Source organism: Camarhynchus parvulus, chromosome 3, assembly GCF_901933205.1.
Source record: "Camarhynchus parvulus chromosome 3, STF_HiC, whole genome shotgun sequence".
In the NCBI taxonomy this organism is placed as follows: Eukaryota; Metazoa; Chordata; class Aves; order Passeriformes; family Thraupidae; genus Camarhynchus; species Camarhynchus parvulus.
The window spans coordinates 104,212,647-104,236,367 of NC_044573.1; the positions used below are offsets into that span (position 1 = coordinate 104,212,647).

General features: G+C 35.9%; 1 protein-coding gene across 5 annotated transcripts in view; it reads right to left on the reverse strand.

Annotated features, from left to right (window-relative positions):
- ASCC3 (activating signal cointegrator 1 complex subunit 3) overlaps positions 1–23,721 on the reverse strand; it is a 253,479-nt gene that overhangs the window by 224,846 nt on the left and 4,912 nt on the right. For all 5 annotated transcript variants that reach the window (XM_030946651.1, XM_030946649.1, XM_030946650.1 and 2 more), the window contains 3 exons: positions 13,749–13,892; positions 12,909–13,059; positions 9,458–10,041 (listed from right to left, as the gene is read on the reverse strand). In XM_030946651.1, the coding sequence (XP_030802511.1) occupies positions 9,458–10,041; positions 12,909–13,059; positions 13,749–13,838 (825 nt within the window). In that variant the 5' untranslated portion in view covers positions 13,839–13,892. Of the gene's footprint in view, positions 1–9,457; positions 10,042–12,908; positions 13,060–13,748; positions 13,893–23,721 lie in introns of those variants that run through there.

A 23,721-nucleotide genomic window follows, 5' to 3' on the forward strand; every position in this document is an offset into this window, starting at 1 on the left:
GAAGCATACACAATTACACTGATGTGCTGAGCTAGTGACAGGTAAAACTGAGTTTCTGATATCAGAGCATTTGGAGGATCCAAGCCTTTGCAAAATCCAAAACTGGGCATTCTATTAAGCAGCAAGAAACTGACACTTCAGGTCCTATTTTGCTTAAGAAAAGCAAAGTAAACATCCACTTTCACACCTGCACACTGCACTGTTCCGATGGTGAAGGTTAGCTTGTAGCTAGGGAACTGGCTGCACTGAACATGCAAACAAGCTCCACTTGCCCTCTGAGCCAAGCAATAGTATTAGGCAAATATTGAGTCAGAGCCAATTGTATTGTGCACAGACAGTGAAGCCTGTTTCTTGAAAGCACTTTTGCTCGGGTCTGCACAGCATGTCAGATGAATGATCTCAAAACTAGCACCTGAAGAAAAACCTTGTCTGCAAAAAAATGAAATGTTGAAGTACTTTTCACAGTCTATGCTATAAGGTGAACTGTGAAGAGTTCAGAGCTCTTAACATAAATTACATATTCAGACTGCTCAGGGAATCCCTCTCAATACAGACTTGAGAATTATAAAACTGAATTCAGGTTTAGAAATGTAAGCTAAGTATTTCTCAGGTCAACAGATTTTTGGATACTTACAGTTAGAACATACAGTTTTTATGTGCAAAAGTTACACTGGAAAGCAATAAGCAAGATATAAAGAGAGAACAGTGTCAGCAGTGTTTGCTACTGACAAGCCCCCTAAGTCAGTAGATTTCATTAGCACAAGACAAAATCTACACACACTTTTCAAGTTTTATTCTAAAACAAAATGCTTGTGATGTTGTGCAATGTTGTATATAAGCTCTTCCATTCATTTACCTGAAGGAATGAATAAGTGTGTAGGAACTAAAAAATTATTTTGCAGCTGGTTTGCATTATGAGTTGTAAAATACACCTTTCTTATTGAACTGTATTTCAGTGTCATCTCAGAGTCTTTCATCTGTCTTAGCTTACATATAGAAAAAAAATTTAAATGTTCACATAAATAATGTCAGGCTTTTAAAGGGTATTAGAAATTTAGTCATGTGAATTAAGACTTTATGTAATATTCTCTTACAAGAATAACGATCATTACAGATCCCTGTTTAATGCAACAAACTAAATGAATGATTTTTCTGGACAACAGATGTCTGTTATTTAGATAGATACTTAATTTCAGAGACCAAATTAACACATCTGAAATTGAGGTCACTTTAAAACCTAACTGAGATTACTTGCAACACAAGGACTATTTATTTCCTGTATACCATAATTCATTAATTAAGTTACACATAAGGTTAAAATATAAGTACTTAAAGAGGCACACTCCATTTGCTTATTATGAGATTCTACTTGCAACAAACTTGTTACAAAACAACAAGATTTTAATTTAAACACACCCAAACATATCAGGGTAAGGGATTGACATTTTGGTAAGAAATTCATCAGGGAAAGTGAAGATTTAAATTAATATGGAATTAGGTATAAATATAACACACATTTTCTCCAATTACCTCTATTTTATCATTTGAAATGACAGAATCACAGAATGGCTGAGGTTAGAAGAAACCTCTGGAAATGTCTCTTGGGCCGGAGATTCCACAATCTCTTCAACAAACTGCTCCTGTGTCTGACCATCCTCACAGTGACAAAAAGGTTATGTCTACGTGGAATATCCTGTAATACAATTCATGTCCACTGTCTCTAGTTGTTCTGCCATGGGGCATCACCAAGAGAAGTCTGGCTCCATTTTCACCACACCTTCACTGATCAGAATCTCAAGACTTCCATTCTCTAAGCTGAGCAACCCCAGCATCCTCAGTCTCTGCTTATATGCCAGATGCTCCAGTCCCTTCATCATCCCAGTAGCCCTTTGCTGGCCTCGGTCCAGTATGCCCACACTGGACACCACTCTACACCTTTCAGATTTTATTTGTTCATCCTACTACTCAAAGCCAAGCCAATAAAATGCATAGAGTGTAATGTTAATTAACAAAGTCTAATATTTAAGTATTAACTACAGACAGTTTTTGTTGCAGAAGTTTTCATAGCTTTTGCTTTGTGTTTGTTCTCCATTTTATAAGCAAACCAAACCAAACCAAGTATACTTCTGAATAAAACACTATAAATAATAAAGTGAAAAGATATGGGAATCCACATATCCTCCAGGATAAGAGGCAAGTACTGATCAAAGTCAGCCTAGACACACATTTTGTCATGATCAGACTGCCATGTGAAATGAAATGTCAACATTTTTTTTAATTAAAACCTTTTCAGATTCAGGGTGTGTATGTGTATTGTTCAAATAAGAGGGGACAGCATCAGATAAAGTAAGTAATGGTAATCTAAGAACTATGGGGCTTTTTAAAAGACAATCATATTAGGGGAAGGTGCTATTTACCCAGCTTTACCACATACAATTTTCCTTGCAAGCACTGTGAAACACCAAGTAGTTTTCCCTGCAAAACATCCAGCAAATGTAACAGTGAACATTATGCAGGAAAATTTAAGGGCTCTTACCACCTTTAACAACTCATCAGTTTCTACAGTACCATACTCAATGTTAAAAAGATAAAAAGCTTTCTGGAAAAAAAAAGGCCACCTGTGCCTGAAGGGCCATAAAAATATTATCCATTGTCAAGCTCTTTAGGTGCCATTCTGATCAGAACTAACAACACAGACCAGTGCCAGTTTACTGTGACTGATGTGCCCTATGACTTGCAAGCTGCAGTGGAAGGCTGCTACTCCTATAGCCAAATCTGTCCATTACTTTTAGGTTTAGACAGGAAGAATTTTTAAAAACAAAGCATCATTGCTGCAGGCTGAAGGATACACAGTTTAAGAAATGCAACTTAGCTTTCAAGTATCAAGAAAACACATTGAAATCCACGAATCTTATTAGGATCAACAAGGATAAGTATAGTCCAGGAGTGTAGCACAGGCTGGGGTCAATCCATCTGGGGAGCAGACCTGTACAAGTGGAGCTGAGGATCCTGGTGAACAACAAGCTCAATGAGTGAACATTGCTGCTGTGGCAAAGAAGCCAACAGGATGATGGGTGGCATCACCAGGGCCTTACCAGCACAGAAAATGAAGTCAATTTCCCACTCCACTTGGGACTTGCCAGGCCACACCAATACAGGGCTCAGATTTGGTCCCTTCTATATTAAAAAGATGTGGGCAGGCTAGAGACAGTCAGGAGAAAAGCCACAAATAAGATCCAAGGACTGGGAAGCCTGCCATGTGAGGAAAGGCTGGGCGAACTGGTTTGTACAGCCTTGAGCAATGAGAGCTGAGGTGAGACCTCATCACTGTGTTCCAGCACTTAAAGAGTGCCTTGCACAGAAGATGCAAGAATCCTATTTAGAAGGATCCCCTGGAAAGGACAGGGCAATAGGTACAAGTTAATGATGGAAAGATTTTTATTGGACACAAGAGGCAGACTTTTCACCATAAGAAAAATCAGTCATTGGAGATGTGGTGGATTCCCCAGCATTGGGCACTTTTAAGATTTAGGTGGGCAAGCTGCCGAGCCATCTTGTCTCGACCACACCTTTGCCATGAATGGTTGGACCAAATGATCCTTGAGGTCCCTTCCAAAGCAGTGTTCTGTGATTCTATTTATTGGCTCATGTCCACACATCAGTAAATAATTTTAGTGTATTTTCCTTTGCAGGTGTCCAGGCATGTTTTCCATTTTGAGTTCCATGGACCAGCTGACTGTCTAGGTCCCTTAATAGAGTAGAAATTTCCCTTTTGAAAGGAAAATTTTGACTCTTCAAAGTTACTAGCAATACTTTAATTCTGTTCAATTTTAAAATTAAAATTCAATTTTTTTTCTACAGTTAAAATATTATTTTAGATATAAGGATAAAGTGGTCAAAGATAAGAATGTGTATATAAAAATGATTGCAGCAAAGCTAGGAACGAAACTCAGACTTCACTGTTAAAACAACTTGAGTGCAATGTAATCTTTCATAAATCTTCAGAAACTGACATGAAATTGTAGGCCAGGGATCACACATCTACAAGGGCAGTAACACACTGCGTAAGAAAATATAGGTATGATTGGAGATAAATTAAAGGAACATATTTGGGAAAGAATCAAAAAGACATTCAGGTAACTGGCAAATGGCATAAATAGCATGGGCATACTCATGATACATCATGAATAGAATGATGAATTATAGAAATGAATTATAGAAAATGAATAAATAGAAGTTGTCTCATATCTTGACTTCATTTAAAACATTGCAATTTTCCACATGAGGACTTGTTAAACTTGTGAAGATGAGTGTTAATAGAAGAATTAAAAGTTGGCAAGAAACTGCCTGAAGGCTACATGAAAGGAAAGGAAGTGTTTAAAGGGCACAGTAACACCTGGAAAGGAAGTTATAAGCACAGTTTTTTGGTGCTCATTTTTAAAACTGCTTTAAAAAAAAAGGGACAATTGTATAACAGCACAGGAAAAGTGATCATAAAACCATCCCTGAATAAAGTCAAAAAGCAATAAACAAGGGTTCTTTTTAAACATCCAGGCAACAAGACTCTGGAGCAGTCTTCAGGGGAAAAGTTGGGATGAATTTTCCCACATTCTTTTGTCAATGAGTCTTCCTCAGATTAAGATACTGTATCAGTGAGAGAAAAGATGCCTGCTAGATTCTGTGAAAGTTTAAACAGATTTTGCTTTCCTTTACTCTCCTGTACTTTTGCAAAAAGGCTGGTGGCGGACTCAGAGGAGCTTCCTGTCAGTTCACTGAATTGACAAATTAGTTAAGCTCCCCTTGTTCTTGATCCCATGAGCATCTACAGGTTCAACCAACAAAGCATGTTGGCAGACATCTGTGGTGGGATTAAGGTGAGGCAACAGAAGCAATGTAGATGAACTCATGTGGAGAAAAAAAATCATTATCTTGCTACCAGTGACAAAGGCAGCTAAAGAAAACTTACATGCAGAAGCCTGAGAGACAACAGGGGTCCACTTAGAAGAGAATGGAGAAAACTGCCAAAAAGTCTGTTGCTACATTAGGCATTCAGAGGCACACAAACACCACACTGAAAAAAAATCCTTCTTAATGAAACAAAAATGATCTATTAACTTCCATTCTGAAATAAATATGGGAAAAACTCAATTCCAGTAATAAAGCAATAACCTTTTAGCTCCAAGGAAGAGCATATTACTGGACTGAACTACTAAGGAATACTTACAGGAAGATGTGCTGCCCAAATCATGACCTCTTTTTATTCATCATATAAAACCTATATTACACTACTCATACTTTTCCGATTTCAGCTCTATTTTGATTTGAAATTAATGTTTTTCAGCCTTGAAGGAAGGATTGAGAACCTTCAAGCTCCACATTATAACCTTCTGGCCTCTTACTGTAGTTTTTACTACCTGACTATTCGCAGGTGGGTGCTTATGACAACATGGAAGAAAACTTATCTCACATTTTTGGTAGGAGTGATGAATACTGAATTATTTTTAGGAATGAAACAAAAAAATAGTGTTTGCTTCACACCAGGACAGTTTGCAGTGCAGCTGGATTGTATTTACTGATAGAAGCCCTGGATGCCATAGTATGTGAACATGCTAACCTTTTAATGCAAAGAGCTGGAAACAGCCACAACCATAAAGCAGGTGAAGGAAGCTTTGTGCCTGGGCTTTTAAGTGGGCAATTAAGTACATCATAAATAGAGATAAGTAAATATAACTACTATTACATAATACTCAAACTACTGCTTACAAAGTAGTTTTCTTGAAACAGTTCTGATGTTTCATATCTTAGCCTAGTGTTCTTCTGGTGATTTATACAGCATTTAAAATGATTTTGTCTGGGAAACACCATTTAATCTAATTTGCTAAATGACATTAATATACTTAATTTTATTTGGGCAAAGTTCTTGCCTTGTCCCAAGAAAAATAAAATGCACAGTTTTTCATAATAGATGCTGTATTAAAAAGATCTTAACAGAATTCTGATTACATCTCCTTTTTTCCCTTAGTTATTTTATCTTTACAGGAAATATTTTATCTTTACAGGAAATACTGTAAAAATAGAGACAATTATTTCCAAAACAAAATTCTGAAAAATTTTGCAGATAAACTAGACAAGAGTTCACAAAAGAAAGACAATGTCCTCTAAGAACAGCATGGTCTAATCAGAGGGACTAAACTCTCCCAACTTTTTTCTAGTTACTCTGAGAGGTACTAGGTGGCAAAGCTACTAAAATGTTTTCAGATGGCTCCAGTCTTCATTCATCATATACTGGGAACTGAGGGCTCTCAGAAATTCAGGAATGCACTGAATACTAAGTTTTAATCAAATATAAAAATAAAAACCCACAACAGTTATTGGCCAAACTCTGTAGCTGATTATTGGCTTTTTCTTCTTTTTAAATAACAATGTTGTTACCGCATCATTACCATCAACAAAATACATATGCTCATCAACAAAACCTGACATACTGTGAAAAGTGTGTAGCTGTCATTTAGCTTCCTTAGACTTTATGTCCCCAATGAAAAGCACATGTCCCAAACACTTAGAAAATAAGTTATAACTCCCATATCACTCCAATTATAAGAATCAATTTTCCTCTAATTAAGAATCACCAGCGATATGCCAGATAAACAAAATGTCCCAAAGGAAGAGTGGAATGTTCTCAAATAGTGAAAACAAAAACCAAAGTATTTCTTCTACCTCACCAACCATTTTAAACATAAACTATACACTGCTGGAGAAAGCAACTAATTTCGGTTCCTTCTAGAGCTCATTAAGTAGATAAAAACCTAACTAGTGTATATGTGTGCCTACACATACATTACAAAAAACCCCACAAAACAGAATGCCACCTCATAAATTATCTAAACTGCTGATATTCTTAATGTGATCTGGCACCTCAATAAAATTTGCTTAAGGATCAAATGAAATTGTCTTACAGAAGTCCACTTGTCAATATCATCACCACAATCATGTTCTTTTCTTGTTTAATAACAAACAGACAGTGGTATCTTCCTGTTTTAAAACATAAAAATGTGGCTTATAGATGTGGATTTTTTATTTATGAAGACTTATCCTTTCATATCAATAGGTTCATTTTTTGTTTGGGGGGTTTTTTGTTGTTTTTTTTTGTGGTTTTGTTGTTGTTGTTGTTGTTGTTGTTGTTGTTGCTTTGGGTGGTTTTTTGGTTTGCTTTGGTTTTGGTTTTAGGTTTTTTTTGTTTATTAAGGAAAAATATATTTTGTAGCTCACAGACAGTTTAGCCTGTATTCATTCCACCAAGAAATGTAAGATGTTCAGAATTCATGATCAATCAACTTGTTATGCCATCTCTATAGTTCTAGACATAGTTCTAGAAATGGGTTATCTTCAGGTCTAAAAGCACCATCTGCTCTTAATGATGGCACCAAGAAAATTACTGTAATGAGAAAAAAAAATATCCCTAAGTGATAGTAAAATCCAAAGCCCAGAAGACATTTTCAAGTCATGACTATGCCTACAGAGAGCACAATTGAAATGCCAGCTAGCTTTTAACAAAAGGTGATCAGGTTCAAGTTTGTTGTGCTCCCTCCTTGACCCCCACATTGTGCAATGAACAATAAAATACCAAGGAAAGGCAACAAAGGGGCCAAAATAATGAGAATGTGGAGATCTTTCTTTTATTACTTGGAGTTTTTAAAAATCCAAAATAAAATGCAGTTTTCAGACACTTCAGAGAAGAAATTCCTTTCCTCTCTAGTGATGCAAACTGAAGAAACTATTCTTGCTAAGTTAGTTTTCAGTTCACTGGCAAACAATTTTTTCATATTATCAAATTAAAACTTCTGTAAAGCCATCAAATCAGATATTTTGCCAAGAATTCTTTGTTCCAGGAACTAATGGAACGGAAGTCTTTATTGGTGACCTACATAAAAACTGATAGCTTGAACTTTCTGCCAAATGGTTTAGCAATCCATTATGATCATAAATTTGCAAAAAAAAGTTATTTCTTCTTGCTTCAAGCCGAAGGTTTAGAGCTTTTCCTTTAACATTTTACAAATTAAACTTAGGCATTAAGTAGGCATTATGCAGAAGTATGGAATTATTTCTGCATACCCAATAATGATATTGGAAATGTCTTCAGTCACTGATCTAGAAAAAAAAAATTGAAATCTTTATCACTGTACAATTAATAAACTAAAGGTCCCTTGGACAAAGATATTTTTTCGTGTTTCATTTGACATGCAAGTTTTTTATCCAATCTTCTTATCCAAGACCTGTTCAGTCTTCCATTTTCACGTCTTCGCTCAATATTACCACCCAAAGTATGAAACTGTTTGCAGACATGTATTAAGGTACTATTTTTCAAATATATTTCAATGCAGAAGAAATTAGATCAACTTCCATTTATATTTAGGATCTGTAAGAAAACATACATGTCCAGAAAGCTCAAAGGACAGCCAAAATGTGATCCACTGATTACCAAACAAAACACTACTATCGCTTCAGCAACTATACCATTACACATTAGATATCCAAACATAGTTATCTAAACCCAAAATGAAGTACACAGGTTCTCTTATCTAATTCCTACTGTTTTAATTAAGAAGAATAAAATCTGAAACTGCAATGGCAAAATTCCTGAAAACTTTCCCTACCTTGTCTTTCATGGGATTGTCTATTCCTACTATCAGTTGCATTTTGGCAGCAAATTCAGAGTCTTTCTGAAAATTCAGTTTGAGAATTTAAGTACTGAATGTTTTCAGGGAAGGAAAGCAAGGCAAGTTAGGGAAAATAAACATAACAGAAAAGTGCAGAGAGGAAAAAAAAATTACCAAATTGCAGGAATTCTTCCCTAGATTAATCCAATCATCTCTTGCGCACACACCTGGAAAACATCTTCTCCAGGCTGTAATCATGCTTTTCCCCCTTTCTATTGCTATGCTTATCTTTCAACTCCAGCAACTTTTCCCTCTCCTTCACATTTTCTCTGCCCTTCTTGTAACAAATCCAGCCACCCCCTTTCCTCATGAAAAGGAACAGACGTGATATGACAAAATTTTAAAGCAGCACCACCTGCTCAACCTTCCAGCAACAGGGAGGCTCTGAAACCGGAGATGAAACCTGTTCAAGAAAGTTCAGCTTGTCTTTGCAATTTCCTCACACTTTTATAGGCAGCTTAAACTGGGTTCTGCTTAAAAAGAACGAATGGAGACTCTGAGCAAATAGCCACAAAAAAAAATATCCTGTCCTTTGTGGGGGAGATTACTCATATAAAATTGATGCTGGATCCTTCTCCCTGGTAAATGATGACACTGCCATGAGATTTTTCTCAAGACAGATTTTTTTAAAAAAGCATGGACAACAGTTGGAAAAAATATATTGGCATAAACTAATATGAAATTATTGTATATTTCTGTGGCATTTAAATATATGCAGTACAGTTAATGTGCTAGCGTACCTCATTTTGAAGTTCATCGGCACTTTTGGTAGAAGCAAGGATCTCATACAAAGTGCAGCAGAGGTCTTCTGTTGTTGGCCCTCCAGGGTTACCTCCTTGAGACTCCTTCAGGTACTTTCCAACTTCACACCACAAAAAAGAATCATCTATTTTTTCCAAAGATTTGATATTAGGTTTCCCATCACAATAGTTCTGTAAGTGATTCAGCTGGTTATTCAAAAACTTGTTATAGTCTAAGCTTATACTTTTCTGCACATCAGTCTCACCATTCACAGGCAGCTCTTCAGAGTGATCCAAATCATGCATGTCAAATGAAAACACTATATTTTTACCAAACAGCACTCTGTTATCACCATTTTGCTCTTCAGCCAACTGTATGAGGGCTGTAAGCTGTTCTTCAGTAAAGTGAGAAGCAATCCGAGACGTGGCACTACAAGCTGCAGTAGCAGATGATGATGGAAATGGCCCAAACATCTGCTTGATCACCTTTGTCTCATCATGGCCAACACATTCTTTCCCATGAAATGTTTTAAAAAGAAAAACAGCTCCACTTTCAATCGCTTCTTGTCCATTTTCAGCTCCAACTGTTAATAAAAACAAATGCAACTTAATACATTTAATACTGAGTGTTCAATTACCTGTAACATAACTGTATTCAAATTCTTGCCACAAGTCTCATCAGCAGAGATATCAAAAGAAGACCACAACAAGTAAGAATTGTTGCAAGGTACTGAATTACAAAAGGTATATGATAATAAAGCATCTGTCTTCATTATTCTTCTACATACTAAAAATTTATAGTAAGAATTACCAATGCTTTCTTATCTTTCTGAGCTAGAGAAAAAAACATGCTAGAGGTCTTAAACTCACAATTGTATATTTATAAGCTATTTAATGTTAACAAATTTCCACTTTGTCTCACTATTTATTCACTGCCTAATCTGAATATTCATAACAGAATAAATATAAAGAACTCAGCTGGGGATTACTGAATCCTTGTAGTAATTCCCAGTAGAATTACTTCTGAGTATGTGCTAAGTTAGAAAAACTGCTCAAAAAATTTAAAGCCAATAAATGTATGAATTTGGATTTCTATCTACAGAATATTATGTTATACAAATAAACAATATATTATTAGATAAAAATATTAATTTACTTCTCACACAAATATTCAAAAGGTAGTCAAGGAAAGCATAAGGAAAACCATGTGATGAACTACTATGTCACTACTACAACATTTTTAAAGTCACCAAGCCTAACCTAAACAAAACCAGCCAGCATACTGGGGCTTTTGCTCATTTTAAATGAGGACAACTGACAATTTTTTTTTACTTATGATTGATTCAACTCAGATTAGGTTTAGCACCAGAAAAAGCAAGGGGTTTCTTCCCCACAATCTAACAGGAAAGAGCAAAAAATTCTAGCATAAGCAGATGGAACAAGGCTAAGTAGCTAGAAATTCAATATATATATAAATTAAGGTGGCTACAAATTCACTATTTAGCTTGAGTCTTCCTGTGGTGCACTTTGAAAATCTGAGAAGTTCAACGAGATGACTGGAGGTGATATTTACAAGATAATTAGATAACTACCAATGGAAGATACATGACATAAAGATATACACATATACAAAAGATATGTAAACAAGTCACAGAGGAAAAAGGTGGTTCAGCCACTCCCTTTTAGCATTAGCTATATAGGAAGCACAAAAAACCCCCCTACATCTAAAAACTCGTAGTTTGTCTGCATGAAGCTCACTCATATATTCCTAATATACAAATACATGTTATTATTTAGAGACAATTATCTCAGAATAGAAGTAAAGATTAGTAAACGGAAAGAGAAATTGAAGCATTTGAGAAAAATCTCTTAGGTTTACTATGTGGTATTTCTCCTTTGTTATTGACATCTCCTATAGATGTGAAAGCATCTCTTGAGAAAATACTACTCCTTCCATCTCACCATAATAAACCAGACAAGATGGCAAGAGATGCGCTACTAGAAGCTACTCTTTTTGGTATTTTGTTTTGTTTCCCAACCAACAATTTAGCCCAGTACCACTTGTGATTAAACTATACACAGTGGATATTTAAAACAGCTTTCTCAATCAATATCTCTTATCAATACAGATTGATAATAGATACTTCTCCTACTAACTCTGCGGACTGACTGCTGGTACAAACTCAAAGCCCATCTTGCATGACTTCCCCTCATGCCTTGTGTGTTGCAAGTGCCAGCCAAAATCTGTGCACTGAAGGAGAGGTACCTGAGTTAGGACACAGAGTGGCCCTCCCCAGGGGCCTGTCTCAGAAAGACAGCAGCCACATGCTTAATTTCCAGCCCAAAGAGGTTAAAAGTCTACTAAAGGTACTAACCAGAGTTTAAAACCGCCAGTAATTTGAGGAATATTCAAAAATGTACTTCTGATGACTGAAGAAATTTACATTTGCAACCATTAATAGCTTTAATAGGCATCTTCTGCAACTGTACAGCAGAATTGACCACCACCACATGTTGGACATGAATAACTTGCCTAGTCTTTTTTGAAAGCCTGTGTTTCTTTCTCAATTTACTAGGTATTGCCAAATAAATGGTTAAGAAATAGAAGTACAAGTAGAGCAGGTTAACATTTGTATTGTAATAAAAATCTCTAGTCTATAGTACCAAAACCAGTCAAATATATTTATTTTTATTCATTCTCTCTGTCTTTTTATTAATGTTTCTATACAAGATATTTGAAAAAACAATCAGAAAAGGAGGAAATATATTTACAAGACTGAAAGGAAAAATCCTTAAATATGTGACAGCAAGAGCTTGAGCCATGCGCTCAGTTTATGAGCTGATGAAGTTAAATTTTGCTAAAAGCAAGACCTGTATTAGCTTTAGTCTGTCATTAAAAAACTAAATTTCCAATCAAAACTAAGTTTTCACATGTTCTTTGTCATAATGTATTTCAGTATTAGAAGTTTAATTCCAGATGAATGCAATATATATTTATTTCTCTCCTCAACACCAAACACTTCAAGGACAAAATATTTCTTACATTTTTATCTGCCTGCACAGCAGTTCAATTTTTCATTATACCAATTACGTGGAATTAAAGCAGACAACATCAGGATTGTTCTTTTCTTAGAGTACTGCTATTCCAAAAGAAACAGTTGGTTTTGCTTAATAATTGTCAATCACAAAGCATACCACACTCTACAAAACAATACTATCAAACAAGTAAGAATATCCATATAACAATGGAATCTTAAAATAAAACAGAAGGCCAAATTGTGCATATGTGTATCAGATTAAATGGAGTTTCAAAGTTATTATAGGGCAAAACTAGCATCGAGGTAGAACCAAAACTGTACCAGTAAAGTATGCAGGCAGAAAGCAACTTAAACCTGCTCCCACCCCCACATAAAACAAGGTATGATTAGACTACTAGAGAACAAAAACATACCTATTTGTTTTGCAGCTTGTAAGATAGTTTTTAAATCACCATTTACAGTTTGGTATTCTTTTTTGTCCAAATTGTCATCAACAAACTTTATTATCTTCTTCCAAGTAAGATCGGACTTCAGCAACTGGGCATGTAGTTTTGATCTTTTAGTCTGAAAATGCAAAATATTTGGGCTTTTAAATCTGTTTCAAATTAAAACATGAAGGTTCCTTTCAAATTAAACATGAGATAAAAATGATTCCTTCCAACTGCATTCAGTCAGTATATAGTACTGACTGCAAGCACTTTTCCTTTTACCTGATCTTTAGACTCCTTCCTGAGTGTATGAAAGAAGGATACACAAAAGCAAACACGCTCTCTCACTAACTTACTCTTTCCAGAGCAAAATCCTCTATAAAGCCAAACTCTTGCAACTTCAAGAGATTTGCAGTTCTTAAGATTCCAAAGTCATTTCACAGGTTCCCACAAGGCATCTATTGCTTTAATATATTATTTCTCAGGAAGCAAAAGAAGTACCTAAATTCAGTGAACTTAATATTAGAAAGGAAATGTTTGGCTTCCCAGGTCTATGTAAGCTCAGAGCTAAAAGCAGCCTTGCCCAACTTCTTGAAAGACAAATTAACACAACCAAGCAAGCTTTGCCATATGATTGTAAGGGCTAAATATAAATCACAAAGCTACAGCAAATTTGACTTTGAGTGAGGACACTATGAAGGAATGTACAGGAAATTTTACAGGCTCTGCCCTTCTTGCTTGCCTACTCTTATAAAATATCAATGCAAATGAAGAAAACAAATGATTCTTACTATAGCTATGCTTTGTAAAAGAAAAAAGCTTTACCGTTAAGTCAGCTAATTCTTCACTGTAATCCTCATGTTTAGTGACATTTGAAAAGGAGCGTAAAGCGCCTGTAAGACGAGGCAAGGCCATCTGTTACTCATTCAGTGATCCATAGGATGAGAAATCAAATCCCAGTTCAAGTACCTGGATGAGAACAAAACAAATAACATGGCTTTATTAATGTTATAAATACAAACTTGCATCATAAACTTGAAAGACCTTTTTGAGCTAGCAGCACTTGGCTGGAACTTCAATTAAGCCAGTTAAAAAAAGTTCTCTTAAAACAATGATAATCAAAATTAAATAAAATAAGGCAAAAGGCACAGAGCAGAGCAGAGGCAAGATATGGTAACATGCAGAGGTCACTCAGCAGGTAGTTCTTTTCTGTGCTCCCTAAATAAAAGTTACCAGCAATGAGGCAAAGTGGCAATTATTTCTTCAGCACCCCTAACACTGAGTATTATAGTGAAATCTATGTAACTGAACTTTAGCTCCCAATAGCAGTAAGTGATTACAACCTACAGGAAGATTTTCTCTGTGCCAGCCCATGCTGGGAGCTTTCAGGTCATTAACAGCCTCTGGCGCTGATGCAGAGAGAGGCATCTTTCTTGACAAGTGCTTAGCCATTTATAACCAGCAAAACGGGAAAGAAAATTATGACAGGAAATAAAGACTGTCAAAGGCATAGCATTGAACTATTATAAGAGATAAAGGGAATAAAAAAGGCTACCAGAAAACTGAACACACTATGCCTTGGGATGTTTTCATCTCACAACTGGGAGTGCACACACACTTAGAGCAGGACTCTCTTCAGAACTACAGCTTATTTCCGTACAGTTTAATTTCCTCTGTGGAACAGGCTCATATCTATGCACCAAAACACAGCTGTTCTCCATCTGAAACTGTACTTCTTCCAAGCCTTTTACTGAAATTATTCTCAGTTATTTAATTTCAAAAGGTGCCCACAGCTGAATTGTTTAATGAACCCTAACACACAGCTACAGTTTCTGATGGTATTCGATAAGATACAGATTTAGATTATTTTTGAAACAATTAATGACACCATTACAAACCTAATGATCTGCATCATTCTTAGCATGCCTGAAGATCAACATCCATCCAGAATTTAAAGAACTCGTAACAGAGTTAATAGAATTACTTCCCCCCTAGTCATACAGTAGAGAACTCTCTGCTTTCATCCAATTATCCTTAATACTTTTCCTTATTTAATGACTGCATTTGTATTTTAACTATCAGCTTTGCATACAGCAAAAAAGAAATCCAGATGCAGCATTCCAGTCACAAACAGAGAAATGTCACTGACTTGTCAGGTCTGCTTGTTTTCCCACCTTGCCTTAAGATGCTTTTTGAGAATGATTTTACAACAGCTGATATTTTGGAGACAAATGTTACAACAGTGAAGCTACAAAATTTGGAAATACAAAATCTTTAACTGTGAAGGGCAAAGAGAGCATGTATTCAAGCCTAGAAGCAGAGAAAGCCAAACATCGCTGCAGCTCTTTTGATATATTCAGTGAATATATGACATGTAACTCATACCAGCATAACTCCTAGTGAAAACAGTCTGTAAACATTATAGCCACCATTATTAGAAGGGAAGTAATGTGTCCAGACTTTGAGGGTACATCACTCTCACACTGTTCTAATGACAGAACTGCCATTAGAGCTATTGGGTCCATTTTACCTATTTATTTTATACCTACATTTAAATACCTTTTTCTGTAGCATTATGTGCCTTTATAAAAAAAATGTAACAACATAACTCTAATATTACTTTAATTGTCCTTTCTGAAATACCATGCACAGCAATTTATGAAAGTTAAAACATACTTATAAAAAGTTCACTTTTCACACACACTTATAAATTCCAACACATCTCGAGCAGACTCATTTATTAGGAAACTGAATTTTAAATGGATATTTCTTTCTCCTTTTTTCAATTTCTTTATTTGCAGCTCCTGAAATAGAAAACCTGAAACATCAGAAAATGAGAAAGGGCACACTGTCCTGACCACAGGCATGGCCAAAGAGCCAAATCCAGCCCTGCAACCCTAAGCTTGTACAAGTAAATGCCACTCCACACTTGCCTATGTGCTTTCAGAACTTGCAGGTGTCTGAGGAGGCTGGTTTGGTAGAGCAGTCATACAAAGCTTCTGCATCCCATTTATAGTCAAATACCACACATCCCTTTTGCTGCTGGTACACAACACCTGCTCTCAGCAGGGCACCAACAAAAACAAAACCAGCTAGTAAACAGGATGCAGGGGACAGGTGCAATTAATTACTCCACTGTTAAAACTTAGAAACTTTAGCCATTATTCTGCAACATATTAGAGTCAGCTCTGAACACTAAATCAAAAATCATGTGGCCCTATAAGATGCAGTATAAATTTATATTTGTTTTTAAAAAATACGTCACCTGCCTTCACATAAAGCTTCCTTATGTAGATACCTGCCCGCATCACTGCCTTTAGAGTGGATCAGCTACTCCTCCTCTTTCCACAGCCATCATAAGGGTAACTAATTCCTTCTGGTTTGAAAGAAATATATCTTCTTGCTCACAGGTGGATCTGAAACATCTGAACTACCAAATGATCCTGCTAAGATCTGCTAGTTTTGAAACAAGGACCTAAAAGGCAGTGGCAATTAAATCCTCTTTTCCACGGCCCACATACAGAAGATGAACTTTTGCCATCCTTCTGCCCATTCCCCCTGAAGAAAAGTATGAGAAAGGTATCATCTTAAATCATTTCCGTAGGACAAATGGAATGGGAATTTAAGCCTAATATCAGTGTGACTTTACATGGTAAAAAGATTTCTTCTCCTCCCCCACCCCCAATAAAGTTAGGACATTTTGGGCACATTCTGCTAATGATTCCTAGAACTATCTCAGATTTCCTGCCTCTTTTAAAAAACACTTAAATTCCACCAAGCCTGTTTGTAAATTAGAAAGAGCAACATCCACCCTTCTAAAGCTTTGTGAAGATGAGAGAAAGTAACTTTTAAAGTCTATTTTGTTTCTTTTAAAAACAAGTGTGATTTTAACACTGAAACTGTATAGAAGAAAATAAAACATAAAGACAGATTATACTCAGAGTTCAGGTAAACAACAATTCAAAGTTTATTGTTTGAAAGTAAACATGAATCATAATCTCAGCAGGTTTTTACTCATTTAAGTGAAACATGAAAAAAATTTCTAACAATACCACAAAGGTAACAAAAATTCTACAGAAGTTTTCCATTTCATAGTTTCACCAGCTACTTAGGTTTTCGTCCAAGTCTTGGCCTTCCTATGTTTCTAATACAAGCAAATAACAGAACCATTTCTTTTACTTCTTTGCTGAAATATTAAAGAGGTAAAAATACTGTAAAAGATACCGCCTTTTGAAATTTACTGAATTCCTATGCTCTTTAACAGATCAAGTCAGCTGCCCAGTAGGGCTAAGAGAAGGTGAATGCTCAGATCAGGCACATCAATGTTCAAGTTGAACAGAAATCTTTCCTTCTTTACAAAGGATGGAATAACATAGCATTAACACAGCTAAAAATCACAGGTGAAATCCACAGTTACAAGATCCTAAAGTACCAGTTTCTGTAGTCTATAATATTTTACTTTTTATTTGTCCTTTAAGACTTCACAGCAGTGAATTCTGTTTAAAGTATTTAAGGAACACTAAGCCATGTCCCCAGATTTTGCCTATATTACCTATAATTCTTCCAGCTATTAATAAGTTTCTTGCTGTCTATGTAAACCTGCAATTTATAAAAACCTAAAGAAGTTATTACTAGTAACTAATCTAATCAAAGAACATTATAAAGAAAAAGAGGCTTTAGACATTGGCAGTGAATAGCAGGTTGCTATTGACCACAAAGTATTTCAAACAGCATTTTCTCTTTCACTTGAAAAAGTGGAAACATTTCAAATGAAAAAGAAACTGAAAGGGCAAAAGATATCCCACCCACAAGGCCATACAAAAGCTAAAGGGACACTGTAACTTTTTTTAGATTTTAAATACATAATTCAAACAGTGAAACCATTTATCAACACATACAATATTTTACTTCACGCTACTGTGTAAGAAGACTAAAAATAAATCCCCAAACATTAAATTTTACTGACATGAACACATTTTAGAATAGCTACAATTAACTTCAACAACTTCCTTAACTCAAAGGTAAACTTGATATTTTATTTACAAATAAGATTCAATATTTTAAAAAACAAACAACACATTCTACTCCATATATGTCCTTTCTAAATCATATACATCAACGGGAAAAGGTTTCAAAGAAAACACTTTAAAGAAAAAAAATAAATCATTATGTAAAAAAGCTATTTTGGACCTCTGAGAACATTTTTATTAGAATCAATAAAATTTCTTATCCAAGCATGTTTGATGTCAACAGTACAAATACATCTAACATCAGAGTTGTTAGCCAGAGATAACAGTAGTCTAAGAATGTCTGGGACATTAATGAAAAATAGCAGGTGAAAGCATGACACTAAAACAATAGTAGTTTCAGACTTTGTATTTTGCACCTTTACAAACAGTGCTGACCAATGCAGTACCAACTGTACACTTTCAGACATCTCACTTTCTACAAAAGGCCTAGACATCACCCTGGAATTCTCTCAAGTTGTCTGGGTCAAATATTACTGATCTCCAGACAAGACTGGGTCAATCTTTAAAAGGTTGATGGCAAGATTAAGGAATAAGTACTCAGGAAGAAACAGTGGCTTCCTGACACACAGTATTCTCCTCAGCGAATACCAAAATTCAGACAAGCGTCTCAGCATAACAAGGAGGCACAACAGTGCCTCTGTGTGCCATTGTTCACATAAAAGACAATTTCAGCATCTTAATTACAGAAGTCACTAAACAAAAAACCCTAGAAAATCAAATAATGGAATTACAAGCCATTCATTCAATACAGTATTAACCCTTTCCACATTTTTTCATAATCTTAACCATGCACATGCGATCGCCAGCTGCCTAACACTGTGCCTGCTTGCATCAGCTGGAGAACCATTTCCTGTGATTATGCCTGATACTGTTCTGGGATGATGCCAAAAATGTGGCTTGGCTCAATAATGTGTTCATTTTACATGTATTTTGAGAGAGTTACTGAGGATTGCTGTTGTTTAAAAAGAAAAAAAAAATTAAACAACCCTTTCTTCAGAATAACTCATCTTCCTTTTCCAAGAACATAAAATGTAATTCAGTTGTTAAACCAAAAAATGTCTGTAGTTCTAAACCTCATGGCCTTAACTTTTAAGGTCCCTGCAGCGAGAGATGAACTGTATCCCAAGCAACAGAAACTTCGAGACTTGCCTTACATGTGGAGATGTACTATAAGCCAATTTCCAACTTCAATATATGCAACATGAATATTCATTTAAACGCTAGGCATAAGCCACAAATACAAGATGGGGAGGGTGGACGTTACTTGTTTAGTTTTGCTTTAAGTTTAATAGGGGGCGCTCTGTGCCTCTGTTACACACCGTTCCATCAACAGAGGTTGAAAACAACCTCAGGGGTTTCATCTTACTCTGTTCTAGAAAGGCTTGTCACTAAAGGAAGAGATGTATGGGAAGTAAATAGGAATGCAGGTGGTCAAAGGAAGGAAAGGGAGGAAGAAAAATAATAGCTAAGTGAAAGAAAAAAGTTTTCAGTTAATGACAGCTAGGTAACACATTGCATCGCACTGAGGATGGCTGCAAGGCTGTGGGATGCACTTCAGCAAATGTAAGTGCTATAACAATACATGTATAACACACAACTGCAGAACTGCTGGGCTGCTGGGCTAAGAGCATGCTGGGGAACTTGTTGAGATGGTAGTAAAAAAAAGTCTCTGTAACATGCTCCTGCAGTGAACAGCAAGTGCATACAAGGATAAAGCTCCCACTGTGAACTACTCGCCATTACAAGGTTTTTAAGTCTCACAGAGATGTATTCAAGCACTCAAATCACTTACCATATTTACAGACAACTAAACAAATGCCTCAAATACTGAATTATTCCCCAGTTCTAAATAACTGGATGCTTATTAGCCACTCAATACCATCTTATCCCTCATAATTAACGCTGATTTCCTTCAAAATAGGGTTTCAATAAGCCTCAAGGTGGGTATTGGATCATTTTGTATCTGGAGCATTCTCCCAAATGATTCTGAAGTAAACACTTAACACCTCTTTTGAGAAAAATATAACTATTTCAGCATTTACAAAGGATCTCAAGTGCAATATAAGACTAAGCCAGGTACACTAATCCTTAAGACCCTGCCTGTACATTATTATTCAAATCAAAAAAGAGAGGTGGTATAAGTAGGATTGCTGTCTTACTTCTTATTAACCACGAAGTCATACGCTTTCTTTACAGCAAAGTCATTGGCAACATTCATACTACCTGCAAAGACAGGAGGATGTCAGTTCTGAATTAATTATCTTGCCAAACATTGAGATTCCTTCTCGAGGATTTCTTTACTAATTAATTATGGCTAATAAAGTCTTTGCATCTTGCAGACAACGCACAGTAGCTGTGTAAGCACAGTGCAACTTATGCCACGATTCACATTTAATCTTACAGAACAATTATTCTATGAAAGCACTGAAGCAGGATTTCTCATTTAGAGAAAATAGTAATTTTTTTTTTGTGTTAAGCAATTTTATCAATACAACTGGTAATAATAATGGTAATGCTGGCAATCTGAAACAGAAAACCTGCAAGTACCTAAACTACAGAAATATTTTTCACAACAGAAATATGCTGAGTTTTAGACCAGTTAAGAAAGAAGCTGTAGATTCTACAGCCCTTCTAGTAATAGACAAGAAAATTAATGTAATTGTCATGCACTAAATGGCTTTCAAAAGAAACATAGATTCTGGCCAACTCTGCCTATCACTAAACAAAATGTTTCCCAAACTATCAGCAATAAATAAAGTCATCCTATTTCCAGCAGCTTTTGAGTCAGACTTTTTACCAATGGTTGCAGTAAATAATACAGGAATACATAGAAAATGACTCATTACAGAAAATAAGAACCAGATGTCAATGTCCACACAAATGCATCAATTTAATTAAAATAATGCAAGTGTATTGTGCAATTTTAAATGTTTGCTCTGTTTTGCAATATTTGGATTTTTGCATTCATTTAATTTTTATATAATGTTTGTAAGCTTTTCTAAAAGATGTCCTTTATGCTTTTTCTATCATTCAGTATGTTATTTGATACCTGTCATAATTTTTGAGGAGGGAAGGAGTAAGTAAGCCATGATGGAGTTAGCAGAAAACTCTCTAGTTTATATCTTTCCAATAATACACAGGGACCCAAAAGCTGTGTATTTTATCCATAATTCCTCTAAAAAGTGTTTTAATTCTGAATACACTACACTACCCCTCAGTCTTTCTAACACTCCTCCTAAAAGTCTCTGTCAGCATATACAAGAACTTTTCCAAAGGAATGTCCATATAAATGAACCACTCATGGTCTAGCAGTCCTTTTATCCCTACTGGATCCTTGTCACAGCACACTAAAGGTTCAGTCCAGATCAGTGGTTAAAAAGTTACAAGTTGGTATTTCCTATCAGAAAAGCAGACAGAGGCACATTCATAAGGCAGCTCACTGACCTAATGTAGTGGAGATGCATAGAGAGTCCCAAAAATCAACCTATCAAGACAAGTTTTTCAGTCCAAATCACACCAGCCTTTTGGAGATGCCTTTCCCTTCAGAACTTCCTCCTGCTGCCTGGAGGCAATACCACCTCCTCCTCCACAAAGAGAATTATAAAGAAACCCAAGGTTGTAACAGACACACAATAAGCTGTCCCAAGCCAGACCACTGTCTGCTTGATTTAGCTTAAATATTACTTAATATTGGTAGGATACAGGGGTGAAAAAAGCCAAAATTTCAGCCTAAAATTTATGCCAAAAAATTAATTCAAGGTCTGCCTTGCATAATAAGCATACCCCTACAGCCTGAAAACATGCCTACTTCAAGGCAGAGACTCTTCTACAAAGAAAAAAAAGTAAGTTAATTAAAAATACATTTAAGCAAGACTCAACTATTGGATAGATACATAGTCACATAAAGTAATTTTATTAAAGGCAGGATCCCTTGTCTTCTCTTCAGAGCTCACATGCCACACAGGCACTTCAAACAGCACACCAGGTATTTGATGACTAGCAAGTAACAGCTTTCTAATTGATATTTCATCATTACTGCAGTTGAGAATTAGGACTTAAAAAAAGGCAGCTGCAATGTTAAAAGTGCAAATTAGAATCAAAACTAACAAATGCTGCTGATCCTTCCTGGGCTGTCTATAATGCTGGTCATATATATGCAAGAGGACATTTTAAGACACCTGTACAATTTCCTACAGCAAGGAAATCCCAAACCATCTTTTCAGAGCTTGCAAACGTGTCTGCTTATCACATAAGAAAATGAGGGGAACATCAATTAAGGCATAATATTATTCCTGGCAGATATAATAAAAAGGAAAATAGCACCATTATGTCTCTAGTGATTTGAGGAGGTTAAAACAGGGTTTTTCCAGCTGTACATTTTTTAAATGGCTGCATTTCACGAGTAATAGTCATATTCTGCTAGAATGTATGTAAAATTTCTTAAAATATTTTAGAAAATTGTACTGTAAGCTGATACCTACGTACATATTATACAAAAATCTCTCATTGAACAGTTAAAAGCCTTTGAACAATTATTATGAGTATTTAGCGTGGCACATAGGATGCTTGTTCAGACTTAGAGAATCAACTTTTAAAGACTTCTCAGAAACAAAAATGCTACCCAAATGATATAACCAAGCATTTTATTAATGTTTTGGAAGCAACATAGATGTGTACCATATGATGTCATGCTCAGCAGTAAAAGCTCTGGGAAAGGAGAAGCAAGGGGTGTGGGGAATGAAGACACACATCCACACTTAGGGGTTTGTCTTCCCAAGCAACTGTTGAACATCTTCTATTTTCTCCCCATTTCACAGCCAAAGGGAATGATTTAGTGAGAGGCGAGGAGGGGCATTTGGCTACTGGGTGGGGTCAACTCACCACAAGTAATAAATTTCTTGTAAGAAATGGAAGAGATAACTTTCAGAGATCCTCTTTACTGTTCCTGAATCCTTCAAGGAGAGGACACATTAGAATAATGGAATCATTAAGGCTGGAAATACTTCCAGGATCATCAAGTCCAACCTTTGACCAAATACCGCCATGCTCACTAAAACATATCATGAAGTGCCACGTCTACTCATTTTTTGAACACTTGCTCCCCCTCAGAGCAGCAGCTAAGACAAATGCCTTCCCATTTCTTGAACAAATTCATAAGAAGCCAGTTTCCAAACAGAAACTCACTAAGGGACACAGTTCAGCAGTTCACACCAGTTACAAAGAAAGGAGCAGTTGTTTAAATCACTGTATGGTTTACAGAGTATTTGAATGCAGACAAGGACGTCACAGCTGCAGAAAGTCATCTGCTTATTCTGACAACCTCTCAGAAGCCAGTTTACAACTGGAAAACTGAAATTTGCTCCACAATTTACCTGACAAATGCTTCAATAACCAACCTATCATTCCACAATCATCTGTTCTTGCTGTAAGACCTGTTGATGTTTAAGATGCAGGCCTGTAATATCAGATTCAGTCTATTTTTTAGGCCAAACATCCAACATGCCTTTGGGCAAAAAAGAGTAACAGATGGCTCAGAGTAAGTTCATGATTTAGAACAGTAAAGTCTAAGGAAGAATATAATTTATACCCATAAATTCCACATACAATGTAAGGGGAGAGACGGCAACTTTTCTATCCCTAAAATATCAACTAGGTAAAACATTCTGCACCTTCCTTCTAAAGTTATTTTTCTCCAGCACCCACCAGATTTAATGAGACAGAAAAAGAACAAGAGTTTTATTTCACATCTCAGAGCTGCACTCAGCAGC